General features: G+C 45.0%; 1 protein-coding gene across 1 annotated transcript in view; it reads left to right on the top strand.

The window, feature by feature from the left end:
- Positions 1 to 23,161, top strand: part of CFAP77 (cilia and flagella associated protein 77) — a 60,275-nt gene that overhangs the window by 16,836 nt on the left and 20,278 nt on the right. The window contains exons 2-3 of the mRNA XM_086763935.1: positions 18,490 to 18,589; positions 19,140 to 19,368. Coding sequence (XP_086620061.1) covers positions 18,490 to 18,589; positions 19,140 to 19,368 — 329 coding nt within the window. The remainder of the gene's footprint in view (positions 1 to 18,489; positions 18,590 to 19,139; positions 19,369 to 23,161) is intronic.

Below are 23,161 nucleotides of genomic sequence, written 5' to 3'. Positions count from 1 at the left end.
TGGATTTGACAACTGACATTCAAATGAAGGCGGAACAAGTTCCTGCCCCCTCTTCCCTCATGTTCTTACATAAAAAAAAAAATTAAGAGAAAAGTTGCAGGAGCAAATGTCCAAGACCAAACCTGGAGCAATGTTGACTATAACTTTATAAATGTATTTAATGTACCTTTTAGCTCAGAAAGTAAATAATTTTATTTACTTTCCATTCTTCACTCCAAGTACCACAACTATCAGTATAAAAAGTAATCTCCATACAAAAAAAAAAAAAAAAAAAAAAAAGGCCAACACATGCATCATGAAAGGGTATGGAGAATCATTCAAGAAAGGCATAGAAGCACAGACAGTTGCTACAAGTATGCAAGAGTGCAGAAGTAATAATCTGATGTGCAGACTGATGCAGGCTACCAGCAGTCTGTAAATACAAAAATCTGCAGTGTCGCTGCGAGTAGGTGGCCTCATTTCCTTCCTTAGGCAATCCCTCCTGTGCCCCCACCCTCTGTAGCAAGAGTACAAAGTCTCGGTGTCTTACTGCGTAGCCTGGATGTTGTTTTCTCGATCAGAGCAGGAGGCTTTGTAGGGAAGATGAAATGATTGCTGACTCTTTTCTTCTCATTAAGTTTGTTTACATTGTGGACCATTGAGGTTTGGCTGGCTTTGTGTCTCATGTACTCTGCTTTGAGAATGCCCAGCATTCACAAAAGTGAAGCCATCTAAACCAGCACAACTCTTAGATTACTTAGAGAAGTCCAATATGAACTTTTATCACATATGCATCCTTTTTCTTTTTTTAAAAAAAAATAAAACTGAAAACCACAAACTGGCTGTGTAGAAAGAAGATTGCTGCTAGGTTTATTCTTAGACCTGGCGGTTATCGTACCCAAACACATTCTGGGCCAGTGACCTCCAGAATCAGGGCTCCATTATACCCCAGTGACTATGGCCAAGAGCACCAAACTCATCCTGACTTTGTGATAATTTGACAGGCATTTTGCCCATGTCCTGAAGAAGGCAATGAGCAATAACCTCCCAAAACTATTACCATTTCTGATAATCCATCCATATGGCAGGAAAGGGGAGGACAGCATTAAAAACTGCTGGTCCAGCTGGCTACCCCAGAAGGAAATGAAGCAAAGTAAAAAAAATACTAAAATCCGGTTGACTTATCTGAAAATCATTAGCAGAGGCACGTGGTGAACTTTATAACTGCACCTTTGGCTCTGCCACTTTGCTTTGCCATCCCAGAAAGGCAATGTCTTTCATCAACCATAAATTCACATCAGCCTTGCAATTAATCGTCACCACTTGGATATATACATTCTATCAATATAATTTTCAGACTTATCAGTATAGTGTCTACTTCCTCACAACAGCTGGATAAAGCATATTTTTAGATACGTGCTGATCCAAGTACACTGGCAATAGAAGCAGGGCAGTTATTTCAGCGTTGCACATTCATTCTGAGTTAGCACATAGGATCTCCAAGAAAAAAAAATCCATACATTAGAAATATTTAATTGACCACTTGATATTATTCCAATCCCTCTGTGTCGAATCTTGACTGGTAAAACTTAACATGACTCTTTTTTCCTTGAATTATCCTCCTGCTCTTGCATACATACAAGCTATGTGCTGTAATCCAAGTCATACATTCGTCTTAGTAATTTATCTCATTTCCTTTGGAATGGTGTCCCTCAGTGGCTCAGAGAAAGTGGAGCGGTTGTTTTAATAGATTTGAGTTTTATCTGCCTCTCTATTTGCAGCCGGGCATAATAATAATAAATTATGATACTAATAAGTAGGTTGTGCAGAATGGACTACAGTGGTACCACTTCCCTCCCCCTCCAAAAAAAGTAATTTATGGGTACATTCTTGTGACTTTAGGGGTGTAATAAATTATCAGGGTTCGTTTTTCCATCCAATTTGAGGCAGTGCAGCTGTGTTTTGCAAGCAATAAACTCTCTCTTGTTGTATTTCTTAGCTAAGCACTGAAAAACAGTGATTTTTTTTTTTCTCTCCCTTCCCAATTATTGTTGCAACGCCTGGTAGCTTCTCTGTAGTTAAGGGCTTGCCAGTGCTTCTATTATAAACCTCAATTTTCAGGGGCCTATAACTTTGCTCTTTTAAATGATAGAGGGCTAGAAACTTGGTGTACATGTCTGTCAATCTACATGCTTTTTTAACTGAGAAACAAAGCAAATGTTTTAAGGACTCCAGAACTCCCAAATTGGAGCCATGTATGGAAGTCAGAGACACATGGATAGGAGTAGCTGGTAATGCTTGGATACCTCTTCAGCTCCTGGAAAGTCTGAATGCCTCTTATTTTGGACACATCTTGGGGCACTATGTGAACCTTAATTACATTTTTGACACAGGAGACAGGAAGAGTAGCACCATGTGCCACTCATCTGCTGGAGGTTTGGGGGGTTCAAGTACAAGTCAGCCATTTGCAGAAGCTCTGTCCTTAAGGGTGACGCCCTGCCGTCGAGCACTGGCCCAGTGGCTCAGCGTGCCAAAAATAGAGAAAGTGTAAAGCAAGCTAGGGCAAATCACCCTTCCCAAGCACCAGCTTGCAGTCTTAACCAACCGCATCAACCAAAACACTGTCACGAGGTCTCTGAATTCAAGGAGAGGTTAAGAGTCTTCATGGACCTGGTTCCCATTCCCAGTACCTGCCCTCTTTGCGTTCAGCCCAACACAAGCAAGGGTCAAAGAAAGAAGAAAATGAGAAGACACCGTAACAACACTAGAATTACACAATCTCTCTACAGCAACCTCGGAGACCCCAGGCTGGGAAGTGCAGTGCATATTCAGCTCTGCCAGGAAATGGTGCTTTCCTTCCCCTCTGCAAAAGCTTACTGAACAGGGGGGGAAAAAAAAAAAAGCCACCTGATTTTCTCATACCGCTTTTGTACAGATACAACTATGTCCTTGTACTGTGCAGGTACTGCTCTGCCATCAGGCACCAAATACCTTCCAGCAAAGCGGGTAAACCAAGAGTGAAGTAAAAATGACTCTGGGTTTGCAGGGTGCTCTTAGGGGGAGCATCGCGGCAGGGAAGGAGCAGCTTGCAGCCCCTTTGTGCAGGCTGTTATTCCAGCCGCTCTCCTATCAGGCCGTACAGCACTGCCAGACTAACGCTTCTGCTAAAGCGGCCTTCTACGTGATCAGCAATTAAGCTGTGAAGTCAGCCCCTTAATATTATGTTAACATAGTTCAGTATATTAAATGTAAAACAAGTCATAATTTTTAAAGGTACCTCGGCTTACTGAGTTTAAATGAAGGCAGCAGTAGGACTATCACAGCCATATGCAAATCACCTGCATTTTAAAGCTAACAATAGATTTTGCCTTATTGTTTTGGCATTTAACGAGTGGGAAAATAATAAATTAAGCCACATGGGGAATCCCTGGTGCTTTTACAAACTGAAGCAATGCCCATTTGGAGAAAGAACATTCCCCATTTTTCTCCCTAGCTGCATTTCTCTTAACCTACCACCTTATTAAAGCTTATAGGGCAAAATTCTCCTCTCATATTCATCTGGCAGCTCTTGGTCCACATCCAGCTCTCCCTACCTTCCTAGATGTCTCTCATCCTGCAAGCTCTCTCTGCAGACAGGAAAGAGAAGGAGAGTAAAGACTGGCTCAGCCATAGGGAGTCAGAATAAATATGTTGTCATAGTTTTAGGAGGGTTACAATAGCTATTAGAACAGGGACAGCTTTTTCTGCCTGTTGTAATAGAGGATGAAGTAGGCAGCTGCCAGTGCAAGGTCTATGGAAGAGGCAGCTGCGATAGGCTCTGCTCAGCTGTAAGCAGGATCCGTGCCATGAAAATAAAGGCGGTATTTTCATTTTAACTCACTTGACTCTTACAGATCAGAGCCCTGAGCCAAAACTCAGGCTCAGCTGTGACAATGTTGGTCACCTTGGGCTGACTGAATGGGCAAGTCGATGTTCGCTCCTGAATGTCCTCTTCTCCAGGCCATGTTTTTTTGCAAGTCACCAAAAGGAAAATACATGCTTCACTGCCCATGCTGCTCCTGTGTGTGAATATGCACAGACCTTCCTCGTGCAGAGCAGACACATGAACACGTTCAACACGTGCTTCCTTCCTCTGTTATCTGTGAGAAGTATCAATTATACATGTCCAGGAATATATCCCTGCACCTGCGTTCCCTCAGGAACACTGTTTTACCCATACCAAAGGATGCAACAGAAATCAGGAACCAAGGTAAAACAGCCAGCCTGAAGTTAACATGATGCTGCAGTATTAACTGGCAACAGAAAATTGCTAGGGAGAGTGAAAATTTAAGCAAGACAAACAACAGGAATGTAGAGAAAATACTTTGGATGGTAACCTGCAAACCTCAAACAGTTTGGAGCATGTCTAGGGATAACTCATCAGCTTCTACCTCATGGCTCTGTGCAGTCTCTTAGAGAAGCCCCAGCAGTCTTGCCACACACACCTGTTTGCCACCAAATCTGCTGTTTGTCCTATTTAATGCATTTCCTCTGGTGTGTATGTTTGCACTTACATATGTGCCAAGTGGGGAAATTGTAGCTAGAAGGTTCGTGCAGCCCTCTGAATATATGAAGTTCTGCACAAGGATTATGGTTATTTTCATAATTCTCCACCACTGCCTACGTTTGAAGTCAGGGATGTCTGGTGGCTGAACTAGACAAGCAGAACACACACAAAAGCCCAATTAGCTTCTTATCTCCAAAGCTCTTACAAACACTAATGCATTAATCATTGTAAAACTAAGAGATGAGCGTTGGTCTGTACTTCTGGCTCAGTTCGGTTAGGATGTAACTTGACTGACGCTGAGAATTATATGACAAATCTTCTCCGTTCATCCCCGCTGTGTGGGAGAGGAAACAAAGGCAAAAGCACCTCACTGGCCATCCTGGTCTCAGCCCACGACGTAAAACTTGTCCAAGTCTTAGCTCAGGAACAAGCACATCCTAGGCTCAGATCCAGCCGAGCATCAGTCCGCCATGTGATTCTTTGTTACCCTGTTAGAAAATCATGATGCTGCTTAAAATATGGAAACTCTAAAAACGATATGAGAATAGACAGGGAAGGGCTAAACAGCAAAATAAGCGTTTGGTTTTGCAAGAGATGCACAAACACACAAAAGCAAGCTGGGTCTAGGCAGAGCTTTTCAGATTACTTGAATGTGTCTTAAAAAAACTGGATTAAAATACAGATTCCCCCTATTATTTTTCAATAATAAAAGTGCAGCACAGAACAACTCACTAGTGCCACAAACTACTTTTTCATTTCTGTTTTTGTTTCATGCTTCAATATCTTCTTCCAGCTGCTCATGTCTCCTTTTGCTTCTCCTCACTTTGATCTATTAGTTCTCCCCAGAAATGGGGTTTATAAATCATTGTAATGCAGCCCTGGGAAAGACGGTGCTTAGTGCAGGGAGAAATACATTGCGGCTAACAGCCACGGCAGGGAGGAAAACTCTCACCTCGTAGTGGGGCTTTGGCGACAGGTTACTGATGGCGCTGGGTTATTTTATGTCTGCATTTGTGCCATCAGGGGCAAGGCCGCAGGGAGTGCTGCCTGTACCCCCTTCGCAATATTTCAAGCTTCCTTCTGCAGGCAAAAACAAACTGCTCAGGGGCTCGCAAGGGAAAGGGGGAGGAAAAATTGCCTGAAGAAGGGGAGGGGAGGCAAGACAGGTGGGGATGGATCACTTCATTCCTGCTTTTGCACAATCACATCTTTTTAAAAAGAGACATTTGTCCCTGAAAAGATGCAAATTTAATGCAGGTCCTATCTCTTGGCAGCAGTGGCAGGATCCAGCTCGCCCATGAACGTTTCCACTCCTTTGTGTTCCCATTTTGCACTCAGGAAACTTTGTTGCTGGAGGCCTGTGGTCAAAGCTCACTGCAGAGTCACTGCACGTTGGAGCCAGGGAGCCTCCCTCCAGCACTGCCCCAGTTTGACCCCCATGAGAGCAGATGCGGACATACCTGCCTATGGTGTTCAAAAATTTTTGTATTTGAAACCTAAGGGTTTGGCTTCATTTCCTAGTCAGGCTTTTGAAAGTTGGCTGCAGCTGTTAAAATAAAAAAAAAAATTCTAAAATATGAAGCTAGGATCAGTGCAAGGCAGGGCACCAGGTCACTGAGCAATATTAAAATGAGATTTCCAGGTGAAGTTGGTGGAATGGCTGCTGTAGCATTTATGGTGCGACACTGTGACCAGCCTGGGATGAACATCTGAGTGTCCCACAAGAAAGAGAAGCTGCCCTGCATCACCTCCCAGGAACAAGCGTTAGTCCTAAATGCTGAAAACCCAACATTAGCTACAGCCAGAGACAAACCTCTGTCAGCAGAGATTTTGTACTTATATCCTGCCCTGGGGTACAGGATGGATTAGGGGAACCTATTGCCAGCACTATTTAATTAGGGAGGAAATCTTCATATCCTCCTAAGAGCAGCACAATCACACACAAGCTACAGGCTCTTTTAAGCACTTGCTGTGGTTTTAGGCTCACCAGCTCCTAATAAGACCACCCCAGGCAGACACACCATCCTTTAGTTTTGAAAGCACACAAAAGAGACACCATGCTGGAATCTTACCTCTGTCTTTAACAAAGCATTACCCCCTCCTCACCCTCTTCCCCATAATTGCCTTGTTATTGTCATTGGTGCCATTGTTCATTGGCTCGGCCGTAGAGAGGCCCGAGGGAGCAGTTCTGCCTTAGCTAAACCAATATCTCCCGCAATAACCCCCTGCAGTTTCCCCTTTGCTATCCCATGTTGAATAAATCCTCCATCTCTGTTTGCTGAATGATCATAAAGATATGATTGAAGTTTCAGATTTATGGTTTCCTTCGAATCGAGGAGCAACTCCAATAATGCCAGAGCCTGTTTGCTGACTGCTTTTGACAGGATGTACGTAAAGGGAGATTTGTAAGAGCAGAAGCAAGAACGCAAAGATTAAAGCAACATTTTCTAGACACGCAGTGCACACATATGCAGTCATGTGTAGGGGCTGGATTCATACACACACTTTCAGAGCATCCTCCATGCAAGGACCTCGCCGCAGTTCCCAAGCACCCAGCAGGGCAGGGTGTGTGCACAATATTTTACTCTAACAGCGAATCTGTCTCGAGTAACAGCACAAGGGACCCGCAAGAATTGGTTGCCTGGTAAAGGAGGATCCTAACTAAAGATCTCACACAACTGTTCTGGAAACTACTCTATATATATGCTCTCAATATACCATGAGTTCCCTCTGGGCTGTGTTAATGCAATCCTCTGGGTATCTGGGATGCTCTTTGAGGAGCACAGAGGAAACCCTTTTGCTCCCGTGGGAGAACATCCCAGCCGTTTCCTCTGATCAAAGTTCCAACATTCAAAAAAGCCACCAAAGGGGCATTACTCTCTCAGGAAGAAGCAGCTGCCTCCCAAGGACACCCAGCATCGCGCCTTCCCCATTGGGGCAACAGCCTCCAAGAGCAAACCCAAGGAATCTGGTGCATGGTTGTGAACTTCAAGCTGGGGATGGTTATCACCTTCCCCAGTGCTGTTGTCTCGGCCTGGATGTCAAAACCTTCTTTTCCCTGTCAGCCCATCCCAGCAGCATTTAGCAAGCCCTCTCTGTATCCCAAGAATTACACATCATGGGGCACATTGGTATTCAGGTTCAGGTCAATATTAGTCTTTATGAAGAGACCACCACAAAGTTTGTGACTTTGGTACCAGAATTTGAACAGCGCATCCAAAATGCACTCCCTCCAGCCCTGTGGCCACAGCAGATTTGCTTTTCCCTGATTCACAGCCGTTTATGCTCATTCTCATTTCGACAAAAACCTATAAAACTCTTACAGCACGATGCAGTCCTAAATTAAATGCACTTTAACATCCTCATATAACAAGGGAGTCTTTGCTCTTTTAAATTAATGTGTGTAGCTGAGAAGGGGACCTTTCCTGGAAAATTTATTCCACTTTATTTGGAGACACAAAACTCCACCTCATTCCACCTTCTGAGAGCAAATATTATTTTGTGTTATAATGAGGAATTTGTAATAATGAGAGCATTGTGTGTTAGACTAACTACGAAGTGAACAGCAGAAAAGAAGACTTCTGTGAACAGCAGTATTTGTGTGATGTATGGTAATATTTTTCCTCAGTGCATTACAAAAGAAAAAAGCAAGATGAAAATATCTTCCATTTTCTCCCTAATTTGTAGTTTTCTGGTGTTAGCAAGGCTTATAAGACACATGCTCCCAATTAGCTGCTCCTCTTAATTTAAATGCTTCATAAATTATCTCCTGCGCTTGTGGATTATCACTTCATAATGCGAGTTAGCATTTAAATAAATAGCTGCGATGTAGGAAATTAGAGAGGTTTACAGTCTGAGGCAGCAGCATAATGAAGGAAAATACCACAGCAGCTGAACAGAGGTTGGGAGAGATGTGATGAGACAGATTTTTTTTTTCCCCCTTTACCTTTTCGCAACCAAATTTGGACTGCAGCAGGGAAAATATGGGTCAGAACTCCAGCAGAGCAGGAGCCTTTTGTAATGGCTGAGCACGAAGGGAACATAGAGAATTCTTAAGCACGTAAAACATCTGATTTAGCAAATATGATGCAATTACGAAGTGACTTTTTTTGAACCAACTCTTTGTTGCCTCACAAGGTAGCCCCTTTGAAAGCAATTGGGCTACTCGTGTACGTCACCTGACCAGTATCTGACCCATTATGTTCCACTCTTTCAAAAAAATATAGGACTGGAGAGAAAAACAATAGAACAAAGCAGAGATGAAATTTGAGGGGGAAATTGGTGGGGAAAGCAATGAAGGAGTTGGATGTAGTATTATGGGGGATTTTAGAAATATATATATATTTGCAAAGATAACGAGCATTAATTTGTAAGCCAGACAACTTTTGCCATATTTTTAGCACCATTAATAAGATCAACCCAACGATAGTTTTTAACCATTGGCAGTGACTTCCCAGTGCTATTTCAGCCCCATTTCACAATTATTGTCACAAATGTAGAAAATTAGGAAGGCAGGGCAGGGCAAAACCTCACAACAACTCCTTGGGGGACTGAGGCTCTCTCCAGTGCTTGCTGGTCTTGCCTTTGGTGTCACTGCTTCTTTTTCTGCCACAGGAAAAAACTCTGGGCAAGATCCTGCCAGCAGTCAATCATACTTGACTGCCATTGACTTCTTGGGGAGCTGAACAGAGGCACTTGTGGGCTCAGGACCTTTTGGTGTTTCTCTTGCAGAGAGCCCAAGGTTGAGCACTGCAGCTCTCGAGGAAGTTCAGCTATTACAGCTTGCTCACACGCAGAAGTCCCAAAGTGTCAAAATCAGGGATATTTTTTCAAAAACACATGAAAATCATAGAAGCCTTGACAGCCTTGACCAAAGTCCAGCCTTAGGCAGGAGTAAAGTTATTAGTTACCTTATTTCCCAGAGAAAGTCTGACACATTAGGATTTCACAGTAGCTGGCTGTAAGTGTATTGGGCAGGGTGTGATTTCGCTCGCTAGGTTTTGCAGTTAAATTTCAGCATGTTGAATACATTTTGCTGTAGGACAGAGCAAATGATTCAGGCAGATTCTTGCATTAGCACAAGACCCTCTGTGCTTAATGGGAGTTCTGTCTAACTGACAGCACAATTTGGCTCTTCATTGTATTTAATATACTTCAAGAGCCAGGGTCAAATTGGCTCATCATTTACATCCATACAACCCTGCTAATCTCAGACCGGCAGAGTGCAATCTCAGGACAACCTGTAGCAGACTCAATTTTCTCTGCTTAGCACCTTCCAGGTAATTTTTCTAGCAGTGTGCCCCAAAATACTCTTAGTTACAATCCCAGTTCTCCCCAGGTCAATAGAGCTGAATACAGGCAACTGGACCAAAGTCTGTTGAAAGGAGATTTCTGCCTGGACCCCTGAGGTTGCACTGGTGGAGTCTGTAGCTGTTACTTGGATAAGATGCAGTTCACCCTGCGGAGAGTTCAAATCAGCACAGCTGGATCCCCGTTTCATCCTATAATTTTCTGTTTCAACACATAGTTTTTAGAAAGTTAAAAAGGAACTCATCCCACTCCAACCAACATCTGAAAGGTTACAGGAGCTCATCATCCCTCAGAGTTTCCAGGAGGTAAAAGAAAGGCTCTGTGGGCCAAACCGTACCCGTGCTCAGAGCTCTGCAATGGCTCTGTCCTCTGTGGCATATTTGCATCTCTATTAACCTCACTTTGTCTTCTGCACAAAGAAACGAATGACCACAAGTGCTACTGGCTTCTCCTGTGCTTAGAGCATGATACACCTGTTTTGCTGGAGCATGAGGACACAGAAACCTCCTCTTCTGTCCCAGCTACAAGGGCTCTTCAGGTCTAAGAAAAACTTAGCAGATGCATTGGGTGCTGAATGTGGAAGATAGGACTGGGAACCCTGGAACTGGGTTCCTTCAAGGAGATGGTGCCACTTTTTACAGAATCACCTTTTCTTCTAAAAGGGCATTTTAAATAATAAAATTAGAAGCTGCTGCATATATCTTTCCAACTGATCTAATAATATTTCTTCAAATTTTATATCCCTGACCCTTGTAAAGGGATTGCAAGGAAGGCGTTTTTTTAAGCTGCATTTTAATAAGTCAATATGAAAGCTCAAAATTATTTAAAGCTTCTTAAATAGGATTATATTTGATTTCTTGTGGGAATAGTGGAGGATAGTCTAGTAGAGACGTTCTGTTCTGCTGAGGTTTTATTACATTAAAGAAACAGCATCCTTTTTTAACAGCAAAAACTTTTATCTATTCTCTAATGAAAATTGAGATTATTCTGTACATGAAGTGACTGAAGTTGGTAAGTTCCTGCATCTGTGATCAGAGATTAGTTTCTCCTTGAGTGAAAGCTGAGAGATTCCTGAACCAGAGGTCTGCCCAAATTTAACAAGTTGTCTGTTAGTCTGAAATATTTGAATATTTTTGTTCTAGGATGTACCACAAGTGTATTGACTTCAGGCACATTTGGCTGTGAAATAACAGGTAGCTCTCCAGGCAGCCAGTATCTCATTTGCAGCCAGGGATTGAATTTGGCCCTAAGCAGCAGAAGTCTGTGCCACTGGGTAACGATTTTGCTATACAGGGAGTGTGGCCATGTTCAGTCTTCTCAAAAAGGCCCACAGACAAATTCTCACTTGCATTGAACTCCTTTAATGTCATTGTGGCTTATATGGATGCTACACTGCCAGCATTTAGCCTAATAAATTCTGTAGTTCCTAAAGAAATTCAGGAGGAGGAAACTAAAACCACCTGTATGGAGTTGAAGGAGCCAGCAGCAAGGTACATGGCGCGAACAGCAGCTTCACTAAGTTGAGTTGTGCTGGACATAATCTGGGACAACATCTGGCCTCAAGAACATAAGGAGATTTTTCTTGGAGCAGCAGATGGGGAGGCTTATAGAACAGATATTAGTAAGGATGAAGCACAGAGAAAGGTCATAGCTGGTGGAAGGGGAAGGAAATTTTTTTTGAAAAATTGTCCCATCTCTAACACTTAGAGAATGTTCTCTCCCAATCACCAAATAACCCCTATCCTGCTCTCGGCTAAACCTCAGTGCTCCTGCTGAAGCCAACAGGCACTGAGCAAAAGCATTCCCTGGCAGAATTAGACTTCAAGGTTTGCAACACAGCAGGTATCCCCAAGGCTGTGGTTCTCTGGGAAATGACAACTCCACTGCACCCTTTCCAGCCGCTCTCTAGAGGCCCCTTATCTCTCTGGACAGTCAAAGCTATCTTACAATTTTTTTTTTTTTTTTACCAAGGCCAAGGTACTATGCACTATTCTGCCCGCATCCTACCCAAAGCTCCCAGACTTGCTGCTGCATTGATGACAGAATTATTCCACTTATTTTCCCACCCTGATCTGTCCATACACACCACGACTTTTCCCCCGATTTTGCCTATAGGGAAAGCAAGGACTCAGATTTCTCTCCATTCAGCTGCTTCAGGGCCACCCCATGCTGTAACCAAACCTTTCTGTCACTGTCCCTTTGTGTCCTCGCATCTCTCTGAGGCTCATTCTGGTGAATGGTGGTTGTAGCTCAAGAAAGATCAGGTACAGGTGAGACTTCAGCCTAGCAGTAGGTGTAAACTGCACCCATCTTCATGTAGCCCGAATAACCAGTCCTTCCTGCCAGCGGCTTTTTCTGATGACTACAGACCACGCTGCTGCTTTGGGGCTTGCAAGGAAAGCAGAGGCTGATGTGAACCTCACAAGCTGTGACACCCACTACAGAAAAACATACACTTCTTTGACCTTCAAAATTTGCATGAAACCTTACACAGACAGAAATTTATCTTAAAGTCAGGAGCAGATTTAACAGAGCAGGAGAAGACCGTTTTCAATATTTCCATCTCAATTATAGTCAAGCACCTCTGAGTCTCAGCCTTTGGGGCTGTGCCTGGGCTTCCTGCTCCCAGCATTGAGACTGTCAGCAGAATCAGCAGAAATAGCACAACTGGGCAAGGTGGTGGTGATTTATCAATGCTGAAGTAATTCACACTGACACAGAGGCACTGAGAAGGAGCTCAGGGTCCAGCAGGTGCCCCTAAAGACCCGAGAGTTATATGGTGCCACACACCAAAGGCAGCAGACTTAGGATCTGACTCCCTAGCAAAGAGCATTCTTTTCCAAAACCATTCTCAAACAGCAGAAAGCAGCAGCCCTCTTACAGAGAAAGGTAATTTTAACAGTTGCAGTGCCGTACTGCTAAAATTCTCCCTCTAAGAGTGCATTATCTTCTAACTCAATAAAGAGTGATTGGTATTCAGAGTCCCTGAATTTGGAAGCAAACAACTTTTCAAGGGAAGACTAGAAGGTGAATACACCCGTGAAGACAAACGAAAGTATTGTGTAGGCAAATACTTTCATATCTATCTGGCCCTTTAAAACCAAAATGATAGAGTTCATTTGCATTTAGATCTCTTTGGCTCCCTCTTTTCATCTAAAGACAAATCCTCACAAAGGCTGCTTAATTAGACCAAATTAGATTTCCACCTAGTGGCTTGTCATTCATTAGAAAACGCTGTTCTTTTTTTCTGTTTTGGTAATTATAGACTGGTCTCACAGTGTTCACTTCAGGCTCAAAGTATGACTTGCATTCATGATTTTGTGCAGATGAGAGGAAAATTATTCAGTCGCATCAAGTCTGCCCATTTTACAAGTTGGATAAAGATCATCGCTGGAGTCTTTTATGTAATGGGGTATACTCTTTCTTAAGTCTTTAATGATTAATTGTAATAGCGTATCTCACGGCAATTTTCAAGACTAAAAGCTAAGTACAAACAGTTCGCTCATGAAGCTACTGTACCAGATAGCGGGTGTCTTCCCTTAGATATGGGTTTCTGCGTCAGGGACTTGCGTGCGTGGCCCTCGGTTGTTGGCGTTACGGCCCCGCCATGAGCAGAGAAGATGGGAAGGGGCAGGCTGGTGCCTGGGGTTGGGTGAGTAAAACCCTGGGCTGGAAGTGCCATCTGCGTTATCTAACTGCCATGCCCAAGGCAGCGAGGGGGAGGCCTGCACTCCACGTGTCCTCAGCAGTGTCTCTACTCTACCTGGGGTATTTGTAACGAAAGGAGTTAAACTCGGAGATCCAAGCTTTACCATTCCGGCCTCCAAGGGCAGCAGTTTTCCCAGACATCACTCGTTTCTCTGGAAGACTCTCACACTGCTGTAGGACACCATAATAATAGCGTCTCCCGCTCTGAACACAGCAGAGTACTGGCACGGCTCGTTTCTTTCCCCAGTCCAAACCTCTCCATTCCCTTTGCTGTCCTGCATGCGCATGTTAATTCCCTGCCTCAGTTTCCCCACGATTACAGGAAGATTAATAGTCAGGGGGACATTTTGAAGCTTAATAAATCAGGGCTAGGTTCTGTGGTCCTTCATCAAGCAAAACTTCCTTTGACTTTGACCTTTAATGTTTATGAAAATCTTCAAAGATAACTGCCAACTTATTATTAATAATCTTCTTGCGAGTGGAAGTTACAAGCGGTTAGCGGCAGGCAGCCCAGCAGCCACCAGCCCCTGCTAGGCTTTCTTCTGCACTAACAAATCCAGATTTCCAAGTGTGTTTTTGTAACATTCTTGTTTTCCCAACCTTTTTTCGAGAGAGAGGCAAAGTAAGTTTTTTTTCCCTCTACCTTTAAAAAAAAGAAATCTGATCAAATTTGCCTTTCTCAAAACACTGAACATTCCCTTTCTCATCTACCTAAACCTGATGGTGAGTTAGTGTCCCCCAGAGGCTTTCAGTAGCTCAGTTCTGATGTATCCCTGCACTTTGTAGCTCACTGCCTTCTTAGAGTGTAATCAAACATCAAGCTAAGTAGCAAATAAATCTCCCGATCTCATAAGCTGCACAGCAAGATCATGTAAATGCAAATGAAGGGCTTGATTTCAAGCTGTCGCGGGGGGAAGGAGGGAAAAATGCTGGGCCTTGTCACCACAATCACTTCACTCTGCAAGTGCAGTAAATCTGCAATAATAATAGTAATGGCAGCGTGACGGGAGGCTTTACAGTACAAGGGGGTGTAATGAAAAGAGGAACAGAAGGTAGGGAAGGAAGCAAGGCCTGGCAGGCTGAAAACACCGGCGCGGGGTTTGCAGGCATCCGCAGGGCAGAGCCGTCGAGGAGGGGACAGGGCAGCCCCAGCTGAGTTGAAGCAGAGAGGATTCATGGGTTTGCCCAGCATCCCCTCCCAACGAAGGGCTGCTTTACATACTGGGATTAAAAACCCATACCTCCATCTCTCACTATAGCTCTCTGCAGAGACACAACTCCTACCCCTCTTGTAGGCTCAGTCATCTTTAGAAAACTGATGCAATGTGTGACAATGGGCCATAAGTACCAGGGGATGAAAAACAAATAAATCTTGCAACAAAACCTGGAATCCTTAATGGTTTTGTACTTCCTTACACCTTGCAACATACCCACCTCTTACAAAGAGACCCATTTCAGATCCTTCATCTTCCTTCGCAGCAAACATTGTCCAACACCACTAGACACCCAAACACAAATCCAAGGCTCAAGCCTGGGGCTGCACAAATCAGAAACTACCTGGCAAAGGCCAGGAAGATCTTGATACGTGCAATACCACTTGCTTTTCAGCCAGCCAGGGTATCTCCACTGATTAGACATTCTCACTGCTCTGGCCAGTCTGAGTGTGGCACCCTCCGAACAGTTCAGATACACCCAGCTCAACCATGAAAATTACTGTGTCCAAGGGGAAAGGGTGCATTAGCTGAGTCCTTAAATACAGTTTGAGAGAGTAAACAAAGCCTCAGCACACATCTCTTGCAGCCCTGGGAGCCGGTGATGGTCTCTACGGGATGCTCTGGGAATGCTTCAGGAAAGAGTCTAGAGCTGTCTTTTCCAAACGGGCTGGATAAACAGTATTTAAGATGCTGGATTTTCCTCACTGAGGTCGTAAAGGGAGAAAACTTGCAGAAGGTACCCAGAGAAAATTAGGACCGCCTGGGATACAGAGAGAGACAGTTTTAATTAGAGCCAAGAGGTGGGAAATAAGGCAGAGAAATGACATCTTAATGAGGTTTAATGAAGTTGTCTGCTGATGGGCACAGCTGTCAGAGAGATCTGTATTCCAGCCAAGCAGCTTTGTGACAGGCTAAACCTGAACACAGGAAACAGCACTGGAGCTGAGGAAGAAAAAAAAAACCTAAGGATGTTCTGCATCAACTTTGGCTCGCTCTCCCCACCACAGCACACTTACAATGCCCCAGGACAGACAAATGGAACCAGCCCATGAGGTTGCAATAGCATTTTGCTAATTTATGAATGAGAAAGTCTGTAATCTTGGATTACACTCAGCAAGATTCATTGCTGCTACCTCCTCCCTGTTCTTTGCTTCTGTGGGTAAAAGATGTTGGCAGGCAACCAGAGTCCTCTGAGTCTGTTGATTTTCTTCAGGCACAGGTTCTCTCCATGTTCAACATATTGGACCAGATTTTTTTTTTTAATTAATTATCCAGCACCTTCAGCTTTTTTTATTCAGTGCAAAGTGACTGTAAAATTCCATCCGATCACAAAAAGCAGCAGTGTGTACTCATTTTGTGATGGAGTAAATACCCAATATGCATTAACTTCAGGTACTCTACAAAAGGGAATCTTTAAATCCCATAATTTCTTCTGTTCTAGAAGTTAAAAGGTCTGGAAACATCTTTGCCACAGATTACAAACCTCTCTCCTTTTCTGTAGTTCCTCAGCAATTTCCTCCCATCTGCCACACCTTTGCCATCATAGCAGATTTCTGACCTCACTCAGCTGACGCTGTACCACACCATGATCCCTTGCAACATGATCTCATGCATCTGAGGAACGCTACACCATTTCCCTTGTATATCAGTGACAACTAATCTAAAAATAGCTAGCGTACAAATGCCTGTAAATACAGGAGAAATAGATCAGCAATGAAAGCTACTTTATCATCCCTGGCACGGGTTTATACGCTTCGTGCGAGCTCCCCAGCTCACACTCAGCATGCACATCTGGTTTAGCGCTGCTGTGTGATATTTCAGTTGGGGTAGCACTAAAAGCCCGCTCACTCCCATTGTGCTTGGTGCTGGACACATCTGCAAGGGACAGTCCCTTTGCTAGAGGTTCACAGGAGGCAGCTGCAGAACGGAGCCACGTTATGCACGGGTTTTATCAGGTAGCTGAGCCGACTGCTTTCAAAAAGGTCTGTTTGCAACAAAGGATCTGTAGCTTCCCACAGGGCAAAGAGCCTGATGGGGTTTTCAAGTCTATTTAAGTCTCTTAGCAGGTCCAGAAAATTTGTTTTCTGGTGCACTTGCACTCCTGAGGGTCATGGAAATACCACACTTGCTTTGTAGCATCACAAGCGCATGGATTTAATGGGACCAAGATGAAGGACCTATCTCCTGGACTGGGAAGCAGTACCCTGGATTGACCTGGGAAGCAAGACCCCAGATTGACCTGAAAACATCACCGTACAGGCTTGCAGGCACAGAGGATTTCATCCCAGTCATCACAAACTGGCAAAGCTGACAGCCAGCTTGCCAGGATCTGTAAGGGAGCAGAGCTGTTGTCACGACATGGACAAGTTGCTCAAGCAAGCGGGCACGATCTCACCCCTGCACGTGCTGGTGAGGGGCTCGGTGCAGCAGCCACCATGTGCTCTTAAGTTTTTATGTAGCTATCTTGGAGCAGAGAAACTCCAAACTGACAATGCACAAAAAAATGGCTCCAGGCGAAAAACTGAGTAATTAAGAGCAAATTCTAGAGACCTCAACACAGAGCCCTCTGGAAAGGTGCCAGTTTTGGGTGGGGTTGTTAACCCTTGTTCTCCAGGCAAAACTGGCTCAGCGAGAGTTTTGGAAAGGGGCCACCAGGCTGGTTCATTTTCAGCCTCACTCTCCTCACCTTGCAGAAAGGGCTGCATTTGACTGAGCATCTCCTGAACCAGAGAGCGTTCACTCTGGAGTGTTATAATGGTCATTTCAACACCAATGTTCAATCATTCACCCACAATAAGCACTGGAGTAGGATTTCAGCACTTCCATCCTCCCAACAAGGCCTGCCAACACCTACAACCCCCCAGCTCAGGGGAGCACTTGTTGCCAGCTTCTCCTAGCAAGAATGCACAGACCTAGGTTGCCAGGCTCTCGCCCCTTCCCTCCTCCACCACCCCCCTTTCAAGCAGCAATAAGGTTTCAAGACACACGCATCCTGCAGTGACTTCACCATGGAGATGGGAGGGTAGAGACAAAGAGGTGAGGGGAGGTCAGTTAATCCCACAGACACCACAAGGCTGGGGCACACATGGGCTGGGGAGGAGTTCATTTTAAAACTAAATAAAAGTGAGGTTATTGAGCTCAAGTTATTTTTTCTGTGCTATAAACCCCAAGCTCTGCTCCCCTTTCTTCAGCCCCCTTATCCTCCCCCTGCAACATGCCTTGCATCTTGACTATTCTCAGGCAGGAGTGGTGACATGATTGTCCTTGGGGAAGTTTGTGCTGGTTTTCTAGGAGGGTGCACAACTTAAAGGAAATAACTCAAAGACAAGTTCAGACCAGCTGCAGAGCCTCCCCTGCAGACAGCATGGTTGGGCATCCCAGCCAAAGGAGAAATTCACCAAACAAGGAGATCTCAAGTTCATATATATTGAGTCAGGACCCCTATTTCCAGCAAGGCTAGGTTGCTTTATAACTCAGGTAAAAGCTTATGTGAAATTCAGCATCCCTTAGGATTCAGCTGTGGTGAAGCATCATGGTTGTGAGGCCAGGACAGTGCCCTTTGCACTGTCACTCTCGCGTGTGTCCAGACAGCGGGATTCAAACCCATGCCAAGCGGAGCCAGAGCCACTCCTGGTTCTCATGGCCGGGTTCTGTTACAAATTTTTACTTTCAGGGGCTTTAACTTAGCAGGAAAGCTCTTTACGCTTCTCCTTTCACTTCACTCTTCCGCAGGCAGAACTGGGGAAACCCCAGAGAAACTGCTACGCCCTGCCAGGCTTTGATTTTTCATACGGGCTGTACATCCACAGCACAGACGGAGGAGTCCCTGAAGGTATGACACCACCTCTAAAATATAGACATGCCACAAAGTCCTAATGCTGTAGTACAGACTCTCTTCTCCTTCCCAGTGTTCTTCAAGGCTTCTCATCTAGCTGGAGGTGAAGAACTCCAACATTCACCTGCTTTCATTATTATAACCCAAATTGCTTGGTGACTAAAGTTTCTCTGTCATATTGGAAACTTTTGTAGGACCACACAGAGCCCAAGCAGAGAAGGGTACAGCACCTGCAAAGGGTCACACACATGGCCACTTTCATAACTTGAGAGAGCTCCTACTTTGTGCTCTCAGGGACAATTTCCCTGTGAAACCAGACTTGCTGAGCAAGCCAGGGTGGAGGGTGAGGAGATATTCAATTTGGATGCGAGACGATCCCACATGAAATGCAGTAGGATAGGATACAAAGTTCACTCCACGGTGAAACCACACCAAAATGCATGCAAGCCACCCAAGGCCCTCGTGCACAGAGCACAAACATCAGCCTGCGTTACCCGAGATGCCTGATCTTTTTCTGTTTGCCTCTCACGTTTCCTTCCATCTCCAGCCATAGGCCACTGGAACACAATAAAGCCCAAGATTCCTTCAGTTCAGAATATGCCCCGAGACTTCATCACCATGAACCGTGGCGCTCTGAAGGCCGGTTGTACCACAGCCCATGAATTTAATTTGTACTACAAGGCCAAGGACATTCGGTGCAAAATTAAAGAATGCAGTCACTTCAAGAGATGTCCTCCTAAACTACCTGCAGACTTTACTTACGGCAGCACAGCAAGGTAAGGGGGAAGGCTTGGGGCCCTTCTCAGAATGAGATTATCCCTTCCTACCCTCACATTTACATCTCCCCCATATCTCAGCTGGCACAGTCCCCAAAACAGAAGTCTCCTGAAACTGGACATGCTGCAACTGAGTCACAGCATCACTTTGATGTCTAATTGCACCTGTGTGTCAGATAATCAACTGCCTAAATCTAATCTACATACACACAACACATCCCCATTTCACATCTGGCACTAAGGGCTTGGAGCCTTTTAAAAAATATGGTCAGTGTTAACTCTTTAACTTAACATGAAGAGTTGTAAGCCAGAATAACGCCTTCCCAGGGTCAGAAAATCAGAGCAGCAGCATTTCTATCTGGTTGCGCTGGTTGAAATACTCTGGCACAGTTAAAGATCAGTTCAAGTTCTTTACCCCACTCTCTCCCACTTATTAGTTCATCTCTCTGCATTGCGCAGAAACTGGTAGTACAGCAGGATGGAGGCAAAGAAGCTTTTCACTGCTCTCTTCTGCTTTTTTTGGGCTCCATCCCGAGGGCTGAAGGGGAGCTGGTACCTGCTGCTCCCCCAGCAGCCCCTCTAAAACGGCGTAGGCCAACCCATTCATCCCTTGTGATGCAGCAGGATGTTTAAGGCTTCACACTGAGTCAGGTCTTTTGCATCATAGCATCTTCCAAAGGATTTTTATAAAGCATCCAGCATACGTTAGCCGTGTCTGAGGTTCAAACAGGTACAGCATTTCAAAGTGACCTATTTAAGGCCCCCCTTGCATACCAGCTCCCAGCTGTGCTGCTCTCTCACAGGGAATTGTGCAACAGGGAGTTTGCAGGGGAAAACATCGACACCTTAGACTGACTTCTAGGTCCTTCCATTGCCTGTCCTCCATGGGAGCACGATGGGGGCCTGACAACACGACAGTGCGGAAGAGCCGGTGCAAGTTCAACACAAACAAGTGCTCAAACCCTCTGAAAGGAATTCCAAAGCAGCCTTGCTGCTGCTGGAGCATGGAGGGTTTTCTTGCTCTGTGCAGGCCTGGGCCAGACATTAGGTTTCATTTTAAGAGCTGGATAATAATTGCTACCAGAAAAATAACAGCTACAAATTCTACAGAAAAGACATGATGAACGGCACTGTGTATTTTACATGATAGTAAATGGGCTCTGCATATGCAAATTGAATGGATTTTAAAATGGTATTTAATGACAATTTTCGTGGTAGACATTAACATTAATTGCATCAAAATGAAAATGTAGCATTAGCTTGCTGTTAGCTGCAAATGCCCCAGCTATAAAGCTTTATCTTTATCAGTATCAGCCCTCACCGTTGTGACAGGGCTGCTCTGCAAATTGCAGGCAAAAGGGCTTTTATGTTGCAAAAGTATCCCCCAATGTAGACAAAAATCAACATCAATTTTGCTTTATTTCTTCATAAACGGAGGTTAAATGGCTGTCTGTAAGAAGTCTAGGCACGTTTCAAAAGTTTTAAGGAAAATCTGCAGACCCCACAACAGCAGAAGTAGTGGGAAGGGGCTTTTAATTTAAAGTTATTATTGTACAACTTGCCTGCTCCTTAATAGCTACCTTTTATGCAGACTGATTGTATTTATCCCTTCACTTTAAAAGCATGTTACAGACAAAATCAAATTACTGGGATTACCAAGGAGTTGTTACGGCCATTTCAGTAAAAGTGGGAATTTAACTTAACTTTTCCATGACTGGCAAGTTAGATACCAGCTTTGGTGAGCACTCCGCAGCTCGAGCCTGTCCCTAGTCACAGCCGACCACGTTCAGCAAGACCTGTCCTGTTAAAAGTGACTTGGGTGTCGATGGATTTAAGTTATTTGTGCTTTTGGAGTCTAAGTTCTGTTCGGCTGCATTCTTAGTGCTGCTAACTGGGAAGGCACTCACAACTAAGAATCATGCTTGTCTGGGGGCAGAAGGGTGGCATATGGTGCTTCTCCATGAGTCTAAGCACTTGCTTGCCTTTAGAAATGTCCACTTTTATAAACATCGAGTGCAGTGAAGTTTTTCAACAAGAGCAGAGCCTGCACATCACTCCCTACCCCAAGGCACAGCACAGACAGTATGGCTGAGAAGGACAGAGAGCAAGGGAACCTTCCCATCACAGTGGCAGCAGCCAGCATGTGTGACGTTGCCAATGCTCTGGGACAGTCCCCAGAGCGCCAATGCAAACCCTCCCAGTCTGCACCCGCACAGGGGAGACTGCAGCTAATGCCAGCACACAGCCTCAGGACTGGGCTGCCTCCCTGGGAACAGCAGCACAGGGGGTTATAATGCCCAGAACAGCTCAGCAGCTGCCACAGGAACACAGTTGTGGTCTTGCGGCTGTCAGCGGGTGATGTGCAGGGGGCTTCTCAAAAGCCCCAGCAACGTATGTCCAGCTCCTTCTCAGGGCCTGGCCTGCACTGCTAAAGGCTTCTGTCTCCTAAAGACACTGTGGTCAGGAGTTCTCCCCAGGCTCACGAGTACGAGGTCTCCTGGATCATCCCAAGAAGAAATGAGCACAAATGCTGTGGTTGCTATTAGTGCCTTATTAATCACGCCCTGGCCCTGCTGCTCCCTCTAGCACAGCAGATCATTTATGCCTCTGCTTTCTGTTCATGGTGGATGTGCTGCATGGAGCATTTCAGAGAGCAGCAGACACTGGTGTGAGCTTTCCAAAGCTTTGAGGCATCTTTCATTTCCTGGGATATTTACCTTCAAAGGTCACCTGTACCCCTCTATTAATTCCCTGTGGGCATCTTCCAGGGGAGAGAAGCAGGTCTGCTTTTTTTGCTGATTCCCCCCTATTCTCTCCCTCCCTTTTCCCAGAGAAATGTTTGCTACGAATCATGTGGCCAGCTTTGTTGTGAGAGTCATAAAAAGGACATTTTTCATCTCTCCTTTTTTCTGCTCTTGCTCCCTTCTCTCTCTCAGTATCAGACAGAGATTTATTCCCTCCCTGATGCCTGTGGCATTCGGAGCTGGGAGGGGTCAGGGGAGGCACTGATGGGACGATAATAGATAATACACTGGTTCCCTAGGGTCTTGTCCAGCTCCATAGCCGATCCATCAGCAGGCAGTGCTCGTGCCAAGGTCAGTGGTAACGAGGATGTGGTAGGGTCCCAGCCTCCCCCATGGGGCACCCTCCAATCCGGCTCCCCCGATTCACACTCTGCCTTCTGATCTCTACCAGAGCTGCCTTGTGCAACCCACAATTTGCAAGAGAGCACGTGACCATGAGTGCAGGCACTGGGGTAGCAACCACGTTACCATGCATGCACGCTCAAGCTTTGCCTGCCCCAAGCCCTCGTTGCCACCGCAAGCAGGGCTACAGGTTTTCTTTCAAAGAAAATGCCCATCATCAGCAATACCTCTCACTCCAGGAGTTAAACCCATCCCATGCATGTGCTTTGTGCATGACACATCACATAGCTGTAAGATGTCTGCAGATTAGGGTCCTGCTGAACCTAAGCCCTAGGTCCTTTCATTTCAAATAACCCCACAACACAGTGCTACTAGCAGGTGTATTCAACCCCCATACTCTTTGTGTAATGGCCTTGTTTTACAAGAGGGAAGACGCAGGGCACTGGGTGGGCTGGGTTTTGATGATACTGGAGATCTAAAGACACAGAGGGTCTGTGAAGACCTCCAGGATCTTCACTGGTGTCAATACAACTTGTTATTCAAGATGCGTTTGGAAACTCCAATAGATGTCCAGACCTGCATTTACCCTCCTAACCACCTTTTCTGATTGAAGTTCACTGTGCACTGAAATTAGAGGACATTAAATG

This window comes from Chlamydotis macqueenii, chromosome 20 (assembly GCF_036417535.1).
Source record: "Chlamydotis macqueenii isolate bChlMac1 chromosome 20, bChlMac1.mat, whole genome shotgun sequence".
NCBI lineage: Eukaryota > Metazoa > Chordata > Aves > Otidiformes > Otididae > Chlamydotis > Chlamydotis macqueenii.
This window is presented reverse-complemented; position numbering and strand designations above follow the sequence as displayed.